This window comes from Bos grunniens, chromosome 4 (genome assembly GCF_055505025.1).
Source record: "Bos grunniens cultivar Pamir isolate PY7600 chromosome 4, Bosgru_T2T1.0, whole genome shotgun sequence".
NCBI classification, from domain to species: Eukaryota; Metazoa; Chordata; class Mammalia; order Artiodactyla; family Bovidae; genus Bos; species Bos grunniens.
Window position 1 is genome coordinate 53,168,983 of NC_141168.1, and position 20,654 is coordinate 53,189,636.

At 41.3% G+C, this 20,654-nt stretch overlaps 1 protein-coding gene across 7 annotated transcripts in view; it reads right to left on the minus strand.

Moving 5' to 3' along the window:
• Window positions 1-12,954, minus strand: part of CPVL (carboxypeptidase vitellogenic like) — a 126,779-nt gene extending 113,825 nt beyond the window's left edge. For 4 of the 7 annotated variants that reach the window (XM_086398434.1, XM_086398432.1, XM_086398436.1 and 1 more), the window contains exons 1-3: window positions 12,742-12,954; window positions 8,889-8,957; window positions 6,648-6,708 (exon numbers count right to left, since the gene is read on the minus strand). In XM_086398434.1, the coding sequence (XP_086254560.1) occupies window positions 6,648-6,708; window positions 8,889-8,900 (73 nt within the window). In that variant the 5' untranslated portion in view covers window positions 8,901-8,957; window positions 12,742-12,954. The remainder of the gene's footprint in view (window positions 1-6,647; window positions 6,709-8,888; window positions 8,958-12,741) is intronic. The other 3 variants (XM_086398435.1, XM_086398433.1, XM_086398437.1) reach the window with 1 other exon arrangement.
• Between the last annotated feature and the right edge of the window lie 7,700 nt (window positions 12,955-20,654).

Below are 20,654 nucleotides of genomic sequence, written 5' to 3' on the forward strand. Positions count from 1 at the left end.
CATGTAGGGCTCAGCTCTCCCAGTGTTTCACCAGGAGATAGTGCTTTCTGTCTCCGCACGTGGGCTGTGCATGTCTGTGCAAGTCTTCTCTAGTCTGGGCTTTAGTCCACTTGCCTAGAAGTAAGAGTACTAACCCAACCCAGTCACTTTTAGTAAGAAAGGTAATATTTTACTCTCACCTGCCTTGTTCTTTTGTCTTCTCAATTACCCCAGACCTCTGCTGCTGCTGCTAAGTTGCTTCAGTCGTGTCCGACTCTGTGCGACCCCATAGACAGCAGCCCACCAGACTTCCCCGTCCCTGGGATTCTCCAGGCAAGAACACTGGAGTGGGTTGCCATTTCCTTCTCCAATGCATGAAAGTGAAAAGTGAAAGTGAAGTTGCTCAGTCCTGTCTGACTCTAGCGACCCCATGGACTGCAGCCTACCAGGCTCCTCTGTCCATGGGATTTTCCAGGCAAAAGTACTAGAGAGGGGTGCCATTGCCTTCTCTGACCCCAGACCTCAGGCAACAGCAAAACATTTGCTATTTGGGGAAACTCCAACAGAATGGAATTAGGGCTTTATGCTAAGGGTAATGGGCTGGAATTTTTTCCCACTACACCCCCGTCTCTATTATTCTGCAAACATTTCATCATATATGTGATTGAAAAAAGAAGTGGTTACTAGTATCAGCTTCACTCACATATCCAGAATTTGAAGTACCCTACAGTTTGGCTTGCCCACACCAGCCTTGGAAAGTTGTGAAAATGGATGGTGAAAAATTATTTCTAAAATCAAACCATCTGAAATATCTACACATAGACAATAAAAGGGCAACAAAGTCACAACCAGACTATTCAGCAATAACAAAAGGATGCAGTTCTGAATCATCTCATTAAATATCCTAAAATCAAGTGTGATAGCATCCCAAGTGGAGACAACAGAAAAAGCCCACAGACTTGTTTATCTGGTTCTTGAGCCATGGAAACACCCCCTATTACTGCTTCTTTAGCAATTACTGAAAGCAAAACAAAACAAAACTATTTTCATTCTCTTATTTGCTGCATTCAGACTTGTCCACACCATCTTGCCAAAGTCATTAATGATGTCCATGTTTCCCACTTCGCAAAAGAAAAAACGTTTTGGCCATTATCTCAATTGACTTCTTTGACACATTGACATTACCCCTTTGGTAAATTCTAAAATGTTCTCCTTCATGGTTCCCTCTTCTTCTGTCTTCCTTTAAATACTGGGTTTGTCAGGAATCTATTCTTGGTCCACAGCTTATCTCACTCCACACACTCTCTCCACGGTGGTCTCATTACTTTGAGTAGCACTTTCTATTGACACCACTCAAAATAATAGTTCCTCTTAAAAGCTGTGGGCTCATCTATTCAACTGCCTGCTGAACATTTTCACCTGATGTCCCATGGGCATATTAAACTCAGCTTGTCAAAATGGAGCCTAATTTGTCTGCTAAAACAGTGAACTGAACACATTTGTTTCTGCTCCTTTATGAAATCCTACTTTTAAAGGTATAAATCCCATGCCCGCCCAAATAGAAAAAACAAAAGCAAATACAGCACATCAAATTTTGTTGTTGTTAGATGGAGTGTGGGACTCACATGTACGTGTGTGTGCGTGCATGTGTGCTTAGTATGGCCAACTCTTTGTGACCCCATGGACTGTAGCCCACCAGGCTCCTCTGTCCAGGGCATTTTCCAGGCATGAATACTGGAGTGGGTTGCCATTTCCTCCTCCAAGGGATCTTCCCGACCCAGGGATCAAACCCATGTCTCCTGTATCTCCTCCAATGCACACAGATTCTTTACTACTGACCCACTGGGGAAGCCCTCACACATACACATTGCCTAATTTAAAACAGATAAACAACAAGAACCTACTGTATAGCACAGGGAACTCTGCTCCCTGTAATATCCTAAATGGGAAAAGAATTCGAAAGAGAATAGACACGTTTACGTATAACTGAATCACTCTGGTGTACACCTGAAACTGATTCAATATTGTTAATCAACTATGCTCCAATATAAAATAAAAATTTTTTAAAGTGAACAAATAATTTACAGATAATGAAACCAGAATACAAATGAGAAACAAGCTAATTAATTCACATTACAAACACAGAAAGGTTCAAAAATCGTACTAGATACAAAGAGGGTAAAAGTGAGGCATGGGGCTGAAAACAGAGGAATTGATGAAACTCTATAACAGCAGGTAGAGCTTCAGATGCCCTTCCCCACTCCATCAGGGGAAAGAAGAGACTTAGTCTATAGAAAAATTATTCTTTAGGAAATTAAACTAGAGAAATTCTTGTATTGGGAATATGAAACAGAAAAAATTGGGAATGAGGCACTCAATTGAAAACTAAGAGAAAGTCTACCTACTGACATACCCCAAACATGTCCCTTAACACTCAGCTTTGAGAAAACTGTCTCTGAAGCTCTCCATGTCTCCATCTCTCACCCTGTGCAGGAGACTGACGGATTCTTCTCTGGAATAAGTGAAGCATCTTAGAAAAAGGACCTATACATATGGACATGTGAGGTCCTCCAGTGAAAATTCTTGGACCCACCAATCAATTTCAGGGAATTTCTGAAAAATCCCTTCAACACAATGGAGCTTCCAACCATGAACTCAATTTCTCATACTTAATATAAACCAGACTGCAAAGAGCCACTGGACATTGGAAGAAAGCCTCTAATTAGAAAAAGAAAGAAAGAAAGAAACTAACTGAAGGAAAAAAAGTCGAGAAAAAACTGTAATGCATAGAACTGAATAGCTCTTCAAAAACAAAAAATATCTTTCAGGAGATAAGAAAGACATTGCATTCATTAAACAATAGAATGTTATATGAAAAAGGAACAAACAGCAAGAATGTGCTCCTGAAAATTAAAACTAGGCCATAGTAATTTTAAAATTTTGATAAAAGAGTGGAACAGTAAAGTCAAAGAAATCTTGCAGAAAATACATCTAAAAGAGAAAACAGGACTTTAAAAAACAGGAGGAAAAAACAAAAAGAAAATTAAGAAATTGGTTCTGGAAGACCAATCTCTGACTAACGGAAGCTCTAGAAAAAGAAGGCAGATAAAATTCAGGGTATGAAATTACTAAAGAAATAATACAAAAACATTTAGCAGAGGTACAGACATGATTTCCAGATTTAAAGGAATCATCAGGTTCTTGGATCAAGGAACAAAAAGACATAGAACAAATTCCAAAAATAAAGAGACTACAGAAAACTTGAGAGAAAAAAGAGAGACAGAGGAAAAAACAGAGATAGTGTATAAAAAGAATCAAGAACAAAAATGGCACTGGACTAAATGGCAGCAATGGCAGCTAAAAGACACTGCAGAAAAATGTCTTTAAAATGCTTAGAGGAAAATTATTTTCAAACTAGAATTGTATACTCAGCCAAGCTATCAAACAAAAATGATTATAAATTAAAGAAATATTCAAGTACACATAAAGCCTCAAAAAATTGACTCATGTATCACTTCTCAGAAAGCTACCAACATATGTGTTCTACCAACACAAGAAAGTGAAACCCAAAGAGGGAAAACATGGGATCCCACCAACAGGGGAACTAACAAAGGAGAGGTCCCAAGAAGACAGCTATGCCTGAAGAAAACCAATGCACTGAAGCAGTGACACAGAAGAATCCAGGGAAGATCCTTCAGAAAAAAATAAAAATCAATAGATATTGATATGGTTCCATCCCTGGGTCGGGAAGATCCCCTGGAGAAGGAAGTGGCAACCCACTCTAGTATTCTTGCCTGGAGAATCCCATGGAGAGAGAAGCTGGTGGGCTCCAGACCATGGAGTCACAAAGAGTTGGACAGGACTGAACGACGAACACTTTCTCACACACACACACACGTATATAAATGCATATATATGACTGATTACTTCATGAGTTTTGTGAAAAATCTAAGGATACTAGAGTTCTCTCAGCGAACAGAAGTTCTGATAGTGGCATAGAAAACTAAACAATCTGAAAAGAGGCAATTATTAACTCAATGAAGAATATCAGATCATACAAGAAAGCCATTGCAACCAGTGTACACTACTTAGCTCAGTAGTGAGCAATACTTATACAATCAGTATAATAAACAGAAGATATGGATTATAGCAACAACAAAAAATTCTGTAACGCTTTGAACAGGGCAGAGGGTAGGAAAGGTGGGGTATAAGGTATGTTAGAATGCTAAATTCTGACTTTGCTTAGTAGGAGTTAATAGAAAATACCTCAGGCTGATAAAAGTGTAACTCTAAAACCAATACATGAAGAAACAGACTAAGCACATTACTTAGAAATGTGAAGTTAAAGACTAGAGGAAACAGGTAAAAGAGTATGGAAGGAGACCTCAGAGATAAGGGAAGGGTGGGGAGTGGTCAGACAGAGGACTAAAATTTTTTGTTATGAAAATTTTAATAAGACTTGGATTTTTAACTTGTGTAGGGGAATTATGCTGACAAACATCAGAATCAGAAAAAGGAAGAACGGATATTAGGACAGAAATAAATGAAATAGAGACTTAGAAAAGATCAGTGAAACTAGGAGCTGGATTTTTGAAAAGATAAACAAAATTGACACTTTTAGCCTGACTCATCAAAAAAAAGGAGAGAGGTGGTGGGGGGAGGGTGTCCAAATAAATAACATTTAAAATGAGAGAGGAAGACATTACTGTCAATATCACAGAAATACAAATAATCATAAGAGAACACTCTAGATAATTTTATACCAACATATTGGTCAATCTAGAAGAAATGGATTGATCCCTAGAAACATACAATCTTCCAAGACTGAGTCAAGAAGAAAGAGAAAATCTGGACAGATCAATTACTAGTGATGACATTGACCAGTAATCAAAAGCCTCCCCATAAACAAAGGTCCAGGACAGATGACTTCACAGGAGAATTCTAACAAACATTTATAGAAGACTTTATACCTATCCTTCTCAAACTATTCCAAAAAGTTGAAGTTCAGTTCAGTTCAGTCGCTTAGTCGTGTCCGACTCTTGGCGACCCCATGAACCACAGCATGCCAGGCCTCCCTGTCCATCACCAATTCCCGGAGTCCACCCAAACCCATGTCCATTGAGTCAGTGATGCCATCCAACCATCTCATCCTCTCTTGTCCCCTTCTCCCCCTGCCCTCATTCTTTCCCAGCATCAGGGTCTTTTCAAATGAGTCAGCTCTTGGCATCAGGTGAAGAGGACAGAATATTTCCAAACTCATTCTATGAGGCTAGCATTAACCTGATACCAAAACCATTCTGTCAACAGGTACATCCTTGGGCAAATCAATTCACTTCTCTCTCTAGACTTCACTTCCTTCATTTGCAAATTATGGGGATTAGATTAGTACTATATAAATTAGTACTATATATATATTAATAATATATATTAATATATTAATAAATATTAATAAATATATATTAAATTAGTACTATATAATTCCCAACATGCCCTCCTGTCTTGGAATTTCTAGGATTCTAAAAAGTAGCCAAGGATAGGGATAAAACTGCTGCAGGTTCTGAGTCACAGTGATGATTCCTGCAGGCTACCTCAATGGAAGAACTTTCATGTCTGTGTTGGGTGAACTTAACATTTGACTGTCTGCAAGGCTGGAAATCGGTGAAAGGCTATTTTTTGGTCTGTGCTACAAGATGTTTACGTTTACTGAGCATAGAATTTTTTTAAAAAAACATATCACCAAATTCCAAATCAGTGGCTTCCAGTAAATTTAGAAACAGAAGTCTCAGACTTTCTAGATACTAACATTTAGGTGTTGGGTTACAGTGAACTGCAGAAAGAATCTTGGTTTCATAGCAAGTGCTATAGTCTCGAAGTTCTGAAAGTGCCTGTGCAATAGTACAAGGGGTTCACTCTCCTCCAAGCCAAGTTAATTCTACAAACATTCCAGTACTCAGAGGAGGAGAAAAAAATAATAATTTCCAGTTGATTTCTTGATTGCTAATAACATTCTTTGAAGGAAATGGCAACCTACTCCAGTATTCTTGCCTGGGAAATCCCAAGGACAGAGGAGCCTGGAGGGCTACAGCGCACGGGGTCGCAAAAGAATAGGACACGATTTGGGACTAAACAACAATAACATTCTTCATCAAGAAACTTAGGCAGAAAATATTTCGTTTTCTGAACTAGCTATTACTGCCTTCCCCATGTGTCAAATATAAACTCTACAAGGCTCCAGATGGGTTCATCTTTTTTTTTCTTTCATTTTAATTTATTCTGTGTAGTTTAAAGTGAAAGTTAAACATCATACACACAAACCACAGACACTTTAGATATAGTGTTGACCATCATTAGAACAGTAAAGGCGAATAATCAATTTACGCAGACTCTTCATCTCTAATTTTACATCTCATTATACAAAGGTTAACTCTACATTTTTTGTGGCCCACCTTGGGAGCTTACCCACTTTATCCCAGTTAGGGCTTTCCCTGCAACAATCACATTCCTGGATCCTGCAAACGGGGAGGCCTCTCCATATTCTTTCTCCATACAGTTTTCTCTTCTTTAACAGAACTCAATGCATTAGGGATTTTTCTGGGCATAAACTAAAGCACAAAATACTTTGCTAAAACTTGTGGGGGTGTCAAAGATTAAAAAGGCATAGAACTTACCTTCAGCAAACGAAGGCAGGCATGCACAAAACCCAGTATCTGCAGGCAGACTGGTTGAGTTCTGCAATAAGGCCAAGAAACATCATCCTCTGCGCCACTACTCGGAGAAGGCAATGGCACCCCATTCTAGTACTTTTGCCTGGAAAATCCCATGGACTGAGGAGCCTGGTGGGCTGTAGTCCATGGGGTCGCTAGAGTCGGACATGACTGAGCGACTTCACTTTCACTTTTCACTTTCATGCACTGGAGAAGGAAATGGCAACCCACTCCAGTGTTCTTGCCTGGAGAATCCCAGGGATTGGGAAGCCTGGTGGGCTGCCGTCTATGGGGTCGCACAGAGTCGGACACGACTGACGAGACTTAGCAGCAGCAGCAGCATGCCACTACTAATAAACATAAGGCTTACTCAAGTCCTCACTGGCTGATTACCTCACTCCCAATGCCAATCCTATTGCTCACCATGCCACTGGCTACTTCCAGTTTCAAGAACAAAGGATAAAGAAAACAGATAGACACATCAGAGTCAATTACAATAAATTGCAGAGTCAATATAAATTCTGCTGTAAGCCCCGTATCCTATCCCACTCTCTCTCCAAAGCCTAGGGATGGAAGGAAAGTAAGGAAAAAGGGGAACATGACTTTAGGTATGTAAGCAAGTGGGACAATGGGGAAAGCAGAACACTGATGGAGTGAAACAAGCAGGTAAACAAATAAAAAAGAGTTTTTCTCTCTTAGCACTTCCCAGGTGGTGCTAGTAGTAAAGAACCTGCCTGCCACTGCAGGAGACATACGAGACATGGGTTTGAGCCCGGGGTTGGGAAGATAATCTGGAGTAGGGTACGGCAAACCACTCCAGTATTCTTGCCTGGAGAATCCCATGGGCAGAGGAGCCTGGGAGCCTACAGTCCACAGGGTTGCAAAAAGCCAGACAGGACCAAAGCAACTTAGCATAGCATAAAGGACTGAAGGTGTGATCTTCAGAAGAATTAGTAAAGTGGTTGTTAAACTCAATCTTAGCAGGTGTGATTTCTGAGAAGGTTTGACTCTTCCTGCAGAGTTAAAGAAGTTGGGTGACGCAGACAGCGAGAACAGACTGGTAGTCGCCAATAGAGAAGTGGGGTGGGGCTGGGATGGATCCAGAGCGTGGGATGCAAACTATTACATACAGGATGGATAAACAAGGTCCTACTGTATAGCACAGGGAACTATGTTCAGTATCCTAAGATAAACCATAATGGAAGAAAGTGTGAAAAAATGCATGTGTATATATATAACTGGATCACTCTGCTGTACAGCAGAAATCTGCACAACAATGTAAATCATCTATATTTCAATGAAATACATTAAAAAAAAAGAAGTGAAAATAAGACAGTGCCAGAGGGCAGATACCCCACTAAAAATAACCAATTTTGATTTGAACTTTCCTCTGAATTATCTACTAAACCAGAGGGGTGATAGGAAGGAACTCACATGTTCAAACATGTGATACAATGCCTGGCACACAGTCAGTCAGCATTTGGGAAGGTGATACAGTTCAATGGGTGGAACACAAAGAATTTAGACACAACTTCAAATGTGGCTCTGCAAAACTCTGTACCATTAGACAAAATACCGGCGTACTGAGTGGACCTGCCCTACCACTCATTGTTATGACAATGATACATGTACATATATAAATTCATACGCAATACTGCAGACAGACAAAAGACAGTCCCTGCCCTGGCTTTCTAATTGAGACTGAAAAACAGTCCCTAACCACGGAATAGATGCTAATTAAGTCTAATTTCCCTTGCTTGCTGCTGCTAAGTCGCTTCAGTCCTGTCCGATTCTGTGCGACCCCATAGACAGCAACCCACCAGGCTCTGCCGTCCCTGGGATTCTCCAGGCAAGAACACTGGAGTAGGTTGCCATTTCCTTCTCCAATGCATGAAAGTGAAAAGTGAAAGTGAAGTCGCTCAGTCGTATCCGACTCTTAGCGACCCCATGGACTGCAGCCTACCAGGCTCCTCCATCCATGGGATTTTCCAGGCAAGAGTACTGGAGTGGGGTGCCATTGCCTTCTCATTCCCTTGCTTAGTCAGTGGTAAATCATAATAAGATGGATTTACAGAGCTGAGCATTTATTTATTCATCACATAGAGCACATACAAAAGTACTAATATAAAAAGGGAGAGGGAAGTTTTGGTTGCTAAACATTTGGATAAAGGCTTGGTGACCAGGCATTCAGAATATGTGTCCCACCTGAGGTTTCATCTGGAAAGTATGACCACCATCATGACAGGCTGATATGGTTCTCAGATTAAGTAGGAGCTGCTTTGGGAAAAGATAGACAAATTCATTAGGTTACCTAGATGCCTGGTATTCAGAAATGGGTTACATGGATAAAGCACTGTATACTCTAAAAGTCTTAGATAAAAAAGTATTTCACTTTCTCTCTTCCCTATCTTCTGTCACTTCATCCTCCACCCTCTTTTCACAGCCTTTCTCCACATCGTGCCTCCTGCAATGGGAATAGGAAAGACATCACTCTACTTATATAGGTATGTTCTTTAGATTGACTGTTGTAAGCTGTCAAGAACAGCGGCTACAACAACACTGTAGATAAAATCATCATTAAAATATTGAATACAAACTGATCATTGAACATCTATATGTTTTTCTGTTCTAAGAATTCATATATAGTCAGATTTTCTTCAAGGTCTTGTCCTTTTTTCCTCCATCTGTACACTCTCATTCAATCACCCCCTGGATCACTAACTGCTAGTCCAGAATTTTGTTTCGTCCTAACCTTGCTACTGGGCTCCCCACTCTCAGCAGGGGATCCTCCACATGGGTACTCAATTGGTCCCTCAAACCCATGGAGTCTTATGATAAAACATTAACATCGCTCTTGAACTCCCCCCTCCTCTGACTTCCCGATTCTTAATGACACCCCCCACTCCAGTACTCTTGCCTAGAAAATCCCATGGACGGAGGAGCCTGGAAGGCTGCAGTCCGTGGGGTCGCTGAAGGTCGGACACGACTGAGTGACTTCACTTTCACTTTTTACTTTTATGCATTGGAGAAGGAAATGGCAACCCACTCCAGTGTTCTTGCCTGGAGAATCCCAGGGACTGTGGAGCCTGGTGGGCTGCCGTCTATGGGGTCGTACAGAGTCGGACACGACTGAAGTGACTTAGCAGCAGCAGCAATGACATCCAAGGCTCTAAAACCATGTCCAAATGTCAAGTCACAGGCAAAGTCCCATCCTTCTTCCTCTTTTTCACATTTGGTGTACAAGTCAACTTTCACTTGCCCTGAGGACTTATGTCAAGCCTCCTAACTTGTCTGTAAGACTTCAGGTCCTCTCCACACCAATTCAGCCTAATATTGATGCTTAAGGGAGCTTTCTAAAGTGCAAGACATTTCTCTCTTCAAATGCCTTCACTGGTCCCTAAATGCAACCAGAATAAAGTATAAACTTCCTGCCATGAAATTCAATGTCTCCCACAATGTGATTCTGGCATAACTTTGCAGGCCAAAGTGATATGACCCCTTCATAAACTGTATGTTCCTGCCAAATCAAGCCCTTTTTTGTTCCCAGCTTTACTTTGCCTTCTACGTCTTTACAGGTAAGCATAGCTCTAGGCAAATAGGAGACATTAAATCAATATCAGTTGAAAGACAACAGAATCTAGGTGGGAGTATACAATACACTGTAAAATTCTCTCAACCTTTCTGAATGTTTGAAAACTTTCATAATCAGATGTTGGGAAAAATACTAGTCCATGTAAGATGAAGGAATGAATCTCTTGGGAGCTGGGTTCTCCTCTCCAGATAACCATACAGGTACAAGAAGATATGCCAAAGGGTCTTTCTGACAGATGAGTAACAAAATATGGAGTTCCAAGAGGGAAAGGAGGAAAAGCTAGCCCTGGGATGCCTAAATAATTATTTTGGCCAGTAAACAAGACTAGCAATTTAAAGACTGCTACTAACTAGAATCAGAACACAGAGAAAAAGTTAGAAGATAAGACCTAAGGATACCGGCAAGATGTGATGCTAAGAATTTGCTTTTTCAGGTTAATGCATCTAAGGACATAGTGAGTTATTCCTCCCACCCCCATCTTGCTCTCAGATTCTAGGTTAAAGCAGTAAAAGTAGAGCATGTGGTTTCATTCAAGGCAGTACCTGCAATATTTCCAAGAGAGAGGAATCTCAATACTCTGGTTTTGGTTCAGTTATACCCAGCAGCATAGGTTTTATGAAGAAAGCACCTGATCACTCTCCTGTGAACTCAGTCTATTGCTTATATCTTTGAACTTGCAACTGCATAGCATGAAAATTCAAACCTTATTACTGATTTTGACCAATAAAGTATAGTTCTTAGCCCTCTTACAGCTTACCCCTCTCCCAAATCAATATAGATATTAACGATGTGTTCTTCTAGAGGCATCTTTCTAATTATGCATAACTGTATTCTTGCTTGGAGAATTCTATGGACAGAGGAGCCTGGGGGACCACAGTCCATAGGGTCGCAAAGAGTCAGACGCAACACTTTCACACACTTCCCTACTTCAGTTCTTTTAAAATGTTCTTAGTTCAGTCCCTGAAAATCCCACATCATTAAACCCCTGGGAATGTTAAATAAACATGTTTGCTCTTTAAAATGAACTATACTTCCTATTAAGAATGGGTCAGTACCTATTAAACTTGGATATTAGGAGAAAGATACAGGGGTGTCTGATGTTATCTGGGGCAGTAACTAAGTTCTTCCTCTCTTGCTGTCTTAATTCCACACACAACAGGGTAATATTCAACACAATTATCCCCTCCAACAAATCAAACATTTTCCAAAACAAAAAGTCATTAACCAAATACTGTCATGGTGTTTGCATCTTGTTCCCCAACCCCCTCAAGGGGAGTGAACTGATAAATCCAGGGGACTTCCCTTAACACTCTTCTAAGTCATTTGAACTGCCTGTCAGTCAAAGCTCACTTATTTCTCAGGCTATAAATTAAGCCTAGTAGAACTCCACTGTAAATTAGTTTATAAATGGGATTCACATATATTGTGGAGCCACTTATGCCCATCCCAAAGAACCAACTCCTGTAAAAGAAGAACAAGACTGCTTCTTACTAAGAACACTTGCATTACAGTATAAAGGGTTTCCACTGGACTTAGATTAGCCTGGAGTACAAATATAGAAAGCCTAATCAGCTAAAGGGTTTTGGCAACTTTTCAGACTTACTCATATGCTAACAAAGCAAGTGCAGTTACTTTCCCAAAAGTGTTCCAATCCCTATTTTGAACAACTTTCTTAAAAGTATTTTTTCAAGTTAATCAAAGTCCCACTGGATTTTTTTTTCTCCTTAAATCTCTGTTCTTACTCATCCCACCACAACAACAACAACAACAACAAAAAGTAAAAAGTTTTCATTGCACATTTAAGGGGATGTGGAAAGGACAAGTATCTTTCAAATGGAGAGACAGAAGCTCAGTAAGCGTAAATAATTTGCTCAAGGTCACCACTTAGCCCAAGGCAATGCTAGGATTCAAATCCATACATGTGCCAAAGTACTTTTTTTCCCAGGACATCAAGGGGATCTAAAAGGCACTGGATGCTTCCATTTCACACACATCTTACATGTTCCCCTGGCTCCTATGAATTCCCCTGCAAGGACCATATCCACTTGGCAGGGAGCTCTTTCCACCTGCCCCATGTCCTTGGTTTCCTCCTAGGTCTATATTCCAGGAAAAATAGCCTTTTCGTGTGCCTTCCTTCCTTCGCTCAAGCCAAGTCTCCTTAGGTGGGACCCGCACTAATCTAAGGCATTTTCCACTTTCTTCCATAAGATCCATGAAATCAAAACATCCCAAAGAGACTTGTTGAAGGGTGTCCCTCCCACCCCTCTTACTGAGAATGACTGAGGACCCCACAGCTTTGAGCTTCCCTGAAGCGCCCATGGCTTGGAAGAAGCCCAGGGGCGGTGTCTTCAAATTGCATTAATATCAGGAGCCTTCGGGGAGCGTGTTCCCCGCTGAGCGCACTCAAAGCAGAATTATCCAACTTGGAAACTACGAGCCAGCCAAGATCTCCCGACCCCATCTTACCACATTGAGATTCCTTCCTTTTCGATGCCAAAGGCTGATGAGACCGCCCTCCCGGAGCCTGTGAGTCCCGGGACTAGCGATCCCCGCGGAGCCGCGCACTTACGCAGGGCAGACCGCGCTCCTCCCGGCTTCGGAGTGCACGCAGAACCCTCTCTCAGGGTTCCCGAGTCCGGAAGAAGTAAGGCGGCCTTCTCCCTCGCCCCTCGCAGTCCCGAGTGTCCTGCAGACCGCGAGATTTTGAGTACCCCTCTCAGGAGGAGGAGACCCACGTGACCCAGACCTAAGTGGCCAGAGGTACGTCCCCACCCATTTCTGCCCACGACTTGCCCGCGCCCCATCAGAGTTTTTCCATCCTGAAAGAAGCCAACAATCTCAGCCTGAGATATTAACAATGAACCGAGGAAGACTGACCGTCTTGTGCAGCTCCATTTGATTTGTTCGTTCCTTTGTTTGTGGGTTTTTATTTTCTCTCCCACCTTTTTGAAGCTGCTATCTTAGAATTTCCACAGTATTTTGAAAAAATTTCCCCAAGCTGGTGCTTGCAAATCTGTTGTTTGCATCTGGAAGCAGAGTGGTATTTTACTCCCCCTGTTTAAATGCCCAATATACATTCCTAGATAGTTATTCCACATGGTAGTAGCACTAATGTTGGGGGCCCACTGAGAACCAGCACTGTGTCAAGTGCATTCTCTGCAGTACTGCATACTGCATCGGAGTATTAGAGCAACTGGATGTACCCTGTGTTATAACTGTCCCCACTTTGCACTCAAGAAACAGACTTGGAGAGGTTAAGTAGCCCATTCAGGGCCATCTCTTTTAAGGGGCCTAACTGAGTAGGTAGTTTTAACAACCATTAGGTTCAGGCCACTGAGCCGGACACTGGGGGAAAGACAGAGGCTTGTTTAAGAAAAAGAAACAACAGACCCACCATGGTGTCACTTGTGCTAAGCTCATGTCACCAAACCAAGACTTAATACCTAACCTAGTTGCAAGTCCAACCTTCCCTCCCTTTTAACATAATCTCAACCAATCAGTCTGGAATTCCCTGGTCAGTGCCAGTGAGATAATTGGCCTGGTAGACTCTTTTGTCCCCCCAAAGTAGGTGACCTTGCCTGAAATAATTCATTTTTTTCATTTATGACTTCCTGTTCCTCCCTTCCTGTGCTTTTAAGAACCTTTGCTTTTCTGCAGCTTTTTGAGACTCCTTTCTTTTTGTTAGATGGGATGCTGCCCAGTTCATGAATCCTTTAATAAAGCCAATTAGATCTTTAAATCTACTCAGTTGAATTTTGTTTTCTTAAGACTAAAAAGATCTGAAAAAGATAAGGAGATTGTAGAAGCACAGAGATAAGAAAAAATACAGGAGTGTCATCATTCCCATGTCCCCCACATGTCCCATGGTTCAGAAATGGCAATTATGAAAGCATCTTAGCCAAGCCACCTGACTTTGAATTCTCGCTCTGCTCTAGAGCTACGAACTCTGATCCATTGTTTTTAAAGATGGCCAAAACAAGGTCACCATGCTCCTTTGCAAGGTGAATTAGCCATTCCTCCCATCAAGAGGTGAAATATCTCTTCCCTCCCCTTGAATCAGAACTGGCTTTGGCACCTGTTTTGACCATTAGAATGTGGGCAAGTGCTGGTTCCTTCCTCGGATCAAAAGGCCTTGCAGTTTCTACTCTTAGACAGCCTCCTTGGGACCACCATGACCAGAAGCTGGTATGGCTCCTATAGAGTGAGAGGTCAGGTGCAGGAGAACCGAGCCATTTCAGGGACAAAAGCACCAACTGGGAGCTTGGTGAGAGAAGCCACTGGGACCTTCCAGCTCAGCCCACCCTCAGCAAGAATGCAGCTGCATGCGTCAGCAGTGAAACAGCCCAGCCAGCCCACCAATCGGGAAAAAATTCACTGTTATTTTAAGTCACTTCAGTTTGGGGGAGTTTGTTATGCAACTAAGGGTAACTGTAACATTAACTTTCAGATCTGGAACAAATTTCTTAATGTCACTGAGTCTCGGTTTTCTCATAAGTACTTATTTTATTGGGTTGTGGTGGGCACTAAATGTAATGTACCAGAGTATGTACTGAGGCCATCACTGTCTGCCATCTTATGCTTTCGAACTGTGGTGTTGGAGAAGACTCTTGAGAGTCCCTTGGACTGCAAGGAAATCCAACCAGTCCATCCTAAAGGAGATCAGTCCTGGGTGTTCATTGAAAGGACTGATGTTGAAGCTGAAACTCTAGTACTTTGGCCACCTGATGCGAACAGCTGACTCATTGGAAAAGACCCTGATGCTGGGAAAGATTGAGGGTGGGAAGAGAAGGGGATTACAGAGGATGAGATGGTTGGATGGCATCACTGACTCAATGGACATGAGTTTATGTAAATTCCGGGAGTTGGTGATGGACAGGGAGGCCTGGCATGCTGCAGTCCATTGGGTCTCAAAGAGTCAGACACAACTGAATGACTGAATTGAACTGACACTATGTAAGGAACTAATTCTACACACTTATCTTTTTCTGGAGAAAAATTTCATTGGTGGGAAAAAAATTCTTTGTTTAAGACCAAGATCAGACCACCCTTAACAAACTATTAAATAAAATAGATTCAACCTTCCTACCTTGACAAATATGACTTTGTCGTGACCTGAAAGACCAGATTCAAACTCCTTGATGATCTGCACCTCCATCTGGTGACTCGGGGAGAGCTGTTTACATAGAGGTGCCTCTTTTTAAATACCTGATTGCTTGCACTGTAAGTCTGGGGAGCCCACCTAAATCAGCATCTCCTGAAGTGGGTTTAACTGAAGTGACCTATTGTCAGGACTAAGAAACTGGTTCAGCGAGATAGAACAGTCTACAAACTGAACTTTTGGACTGTGAAACTTCTTGAGGAAGTTTCAAAGGCAAAACTGTAAGGAAGCCAGATTTGCCACCCTAAATTGTGTTTCTTTGGCATGAGGATTATTTTAGGTTGATTGTCTTTAAGAAGCAGAAGACTCAGGAGGTCTTTTAAAAAAAAAAAACTCTTCCTTAACCTGCTTAAAAGAATTTAGATCAGGGACCTGATCCAGGAAGAGCACCATCGCCAGAAATATCTACAAAGAATACAGGTTAGGGGTGGTATGGAAACTGAGTAGGGCCTTAAGACCAAACATTTGCATAGCAAACATTTGTTTACCAAACATTTGTTTTCATCTCCTTGTGAATTTCCTTTCCTTGTTTTGAGATCCCAAATTCCTACTCCCTTCTCCTTCTCTCTGATGGCATGTAACTCTTAAATTACCTAACTCGTCTGTTCACCTCATTTTTCTTATGGGACCTCTGTCTGTACATAATTAAATTTGACTTTATCCTATTAATCTGTCTTATGTCAGGTTAATTCTTACCAATCAGAAGAACCTAGAATGAATATTTTTTTTTTCTTTTTCCAACAGTGACATTCACAGGTTCTGGAAGTTAGGATTCAAACGTCTTTGGAAGGAGTGGCATTATTCAGCCTATTGTAGTCATAATGCAAATTATATTTTTTACTAGAAGATGTGGTCAAAATAGATTGAAAGCCACTGAATTGGAAGTCTTCTGAATTTTTCAAGTAAGCTGTATTGCTTATTTTTTTTTATCATAAGTGTAATACATGATCCTTATACAACTATGAGGCTGTATTAAAAGATCAGATAAAAATCCCATTGTGACTCCCTAGAGATAACCAAATGATATATTTTTGTCTAATTTTTATCTGTACAAACATGTTTAAAACAAAATTGGAATCATACGGAGATACGTGTTCTTCTGTAGCAGTTAGCATATTATATCCCAATTATTTTCACACACTATTAATTCAAAAATATATTAATGGCTACATAATGTTCAATTATATGAGTATACTATGATTTAATCAACCATTTTCCAACATTTGGTCATTTGGGTTGCTTCCAATTCTTCCTTGCTATTAATTCACTAAAAATAATCCCCTGCAAAAGATGAGGGGAACTTCTGTAATAAATGACCACAAACTGGGTGCTTTAAAACAACAGAAATTTATTCTTTCACATTTCTGGAGAGGTCTAAAATCAAGATGTTGGGAGGTCAGCTTTCTCCTGAAACTCTGGGGGAGGATCCTTCCTTTCCTTCTCCGGCTCCCAGAAGTCCCTCGAATTTCTTCCCTGTAACTGCATCACTCCAATCTCTGTTCCACGTTTGTGTGGTTTTTTCTCTGTGTGTCTCATATCTTCTCTTCTTTCTATGCAGATACAAGTCATGGGATTTAGGACCCATTGTAATCCAATATGACATCGTCTTAACTTGTTCCGTCTACTTAATTGCTAAGGCGTGTCCAACTCTTTTGTGACCCCATGGACTGTAGCCCACCAGGCTCCTCTGCCCATGGGATTTTCCGGGCAAGAATACTGCAGTGGGTTGCCATTTCCTCCTCCAGGGGATTTTCCCAGCCCAGGGATTGAACCTGAGTCTCCTGCATTGGCAGGTGAATTCTTTACTCAGCCACGAGGGAAGCCCGTTCCATCTACAGAGACCCTATTTCCAAATAAGGTCACATTCTGAGATTCTGGGTGGATATGAATTTTAAGGTGGGGGGCATTAGTCAACCCACTACAGTCCCTGTGGAAAGGAGGATACAACTTGGAAAGATACTTGGGTACATTGAGAGGATTTGGGGATGGCTCACCATGGGATGGGCAAAAAGGATGAATCTATACATTTTCATGAAATAATAATTCTCCAGTGATCTGTGGCTTCTGAAATGACCCATTTAGTGAACCCATGAGCAAATTCTGTTTGGAAACCACATTTCAATGGAGAAGATCGTCTTTAGGCTGTGCTTGCATCCATACTGCACGGGCAAAATCAGCAATTAAATGGGAGAGAATTGGTGCATTTCTTTCTTTAAGGACAAATGTATTCCTTTTCTATACTATTCACTGACTGGCTTATTTTGGCATAGCTGGTTAAATATTTCTAGTATTTTAAAAAGTATTTCTTTACATTTCTTTCCAAATGACCATTCATGTAATCAACTTAACAGCTGAAAAAATCAAAATATATGACATGCAGAGGAGGATCAAACTGCTAGAAATAATATTTTTAACCCATTCCTTGTATCAAGAGTTCTCAAAGATGGGCAAAAGAGTGGCTTTGTAGAAAGATTGGTTAAGGCTTCTTCTCTGATTTACTTTTCTTTTCTTTTTTTTTGTAATATATATTTATTTGGCTCTGCCAGGTCTTGGTTGCAGCACTTGGGATGTTTAGTCTTAGCTGCAGCATGCAAACTCTTAGTTTCAGCATGTGAGATATAGTTCCCTGATCAGGGATTGAACCTGGACCCCGTGCATTGGGAGCATGGAGTTTTAGCTACTGTACCACCATGAGGGAAATGCTTTTCTATGCATCCAGATTCAGTGGAAGACACTGGGGGAGAAGACACAATTCAGTACCTTTTAGCACAATCCAGAGGGAAGTCTCTCTGATTGGCTTTTCTGAGAGCAGCTTTAAATTGGCCAGTTGATCGGTCCAGATGACTTCAGGGTTCCCCTGAGCCCTGTGTTCTCTGTACCTGCACATCCTAGGGGAGGTTCTGGTTTGTTAACCCTGGTGGTTGAGAGCATGAGTTGGACCCTGGTTCAAATCTAGAACCTGCCATCTGGTGACCTCAACCAAGTTATTTAATCTCAGCTTTTTCTTTCCTTCATGGTAAATAATATTAGCTATCTCACAGTGTTGTTAAGAGGGTGAAATGAGAGAGTGTCCATAAGGTACTTGTCATATAGAATGGGCCCAAGAAACCGTAGCTATAGCAGTAGTGATGATGACACTCTGTGAGATTCAGTCTGTGAGATTCCAGGCCTGTGACTGTCATGCTTTGACTCACCCTAGACACTGAGTTGTGTCTTCTCGCCCAGTGTCTCCCACTGTATCTGGACACATAGAAAAGCATGTCCCTCACTGATCTGTGACCAGAGCTTTGCAGTCTTACTTTCCAACTAAGAAGACACAGAATAGTTCATTTCCTCAACTGAAGCAGATAAATACAATTCCAGTCATCTTGGCTTTCACATTTGTAGCTGCTGCTACCAAGATAATGCAGACCTAGAAGGAAAATCAGAGGAATTAGCCTTGTACAGAGCCATGTCCCTGTTGGAAGTGGCTGTGTCTTTCCCTTCACTTGTCATGACTTCTGCCATTGCTCCTTTTAAGTATTGTTATGTATCTTCTATGGAGCCTCATGGCTTGAGAACACAGCTCAGAGGCAGCATCAGAAACAGGAACGTCACAGTCTACCCATTGTATTGCTGTTGTTGTTCAGTTGCTCAGTTGTGTCCAACTCTTTGCGACCCCATGAACTGCAGCACATCAGGCTTCCCTGTCCTTCACTATCTCCCAGAGTTTGCTCAAACTCATGTGCTTTGAGTCGATGATGCCATCCAACCATTTCATCCTCTGTTGCCCTCTTGTCCTCTTGCCCTGAATCTTTCCCAACGTCAGTGAGTTGGCTCTTTGCATCAGGTGGCCAAAGTATTGGAGCTTCAGCTTCAACATCCGCCCTTCCAATGAATATTCAGGGTTGATTTCCTTTAGGATTGACTGGTTTGATATTAACTTGCTCTATAAACATGTTGCTTCAGAAAAGAAGTCAGATGTGTCACATTCACACACTTGCAAAAAAAAAAAAGTCATTGTGCTATGAGGAGAGGAGAGCAGAATGGATCCAGTACCTGTTCTGCCATCAGCTTTGAGAAGTAGGCCCAAGTGGTGATGACCCAGCTGTAAGGCACAAATGCATGCCCTGATAAATTGATGGAAACAGTCTCCTTACAGTTAGTAAGGAAGGGCCACCTCCTAAAAACAGCAACATACTACAGACTCAGGGAACCTGAGGATAATTACATGGTAATTATTTATAATAAGCACTTCCACTCTCAGCACAATTATCCCTCCCTGGATTGCCTGCCTCCTTGTGCCTGGGTTATGTGGGGAAATAATATCCAAATTAATCTATATCTTTTGTAAGTGAACCTATTCTCCTCTGATGATCCAGCTCCTTTTGGCAGCAGGTGTTAAATCTTCCTTACAAAAGGCATATTTTCAACATCCCTTCGGTTATAGAGAAAGCCAGCCAAACAAGACTTTGGTGGATTAAGGATGAATTATGGGATTAATATAGATTTGGCCACTAAGGACAGCAGAGCTGGCTCTGTGTAAAACTTGAGAAATAATCACAGCGAAGCTTTGCAAGGACTCATGGTTTGCTGAACACTTTTCATATATATCATCTCTTTAATTTGCACGCCAGCCCTGCAAGGTATATATTGATATTATGATGAACCTGCCAGTATGATCACTAAAATATCTGATTAAGGGCACAGCCTGGCTTATAGAGAAGATGGATGGGGATTTGAATCCCAGCTCAGCTGCTTATTAGCAGTGTGACCTTTGCTGTGTTAATTAACCTCCCTAAGCCCTCACTTTCTCATATATGGAAAGAGGAGAGCCCTACAGGGCTGATTTGAGGATTTACTAACTTGCACATAGAGCTAGTATGTGCAATGCCTGACCCATAGCAAGCAAGTCATTCATTGCTGAAGGCAAATTTTACAAATGATAATCAGAGATCAAAGAAGTCAAGTCAGTGAAATGGCATGTGGTGTCGCCTCTTTTTCTTTTATTCAGGTTTTCTTTTATTTTCCTTTATTATCAATAGTGATTTGTTCAGCCTCTCCTTACTAACAAAAGATTGTGCCTATGATTAATTGCATGATTCAATGCAGAGATGACCTAGGAAAGTGACTCTCTACCTTTCTGGTTCTATAACCTCTTGAAGACTTCCAGGAATTTCAGGAATTAAGTGATATTATAGCCTTTCTCTCAACCCTGGTTTCCTCGTCTGAAAGCGGCTGT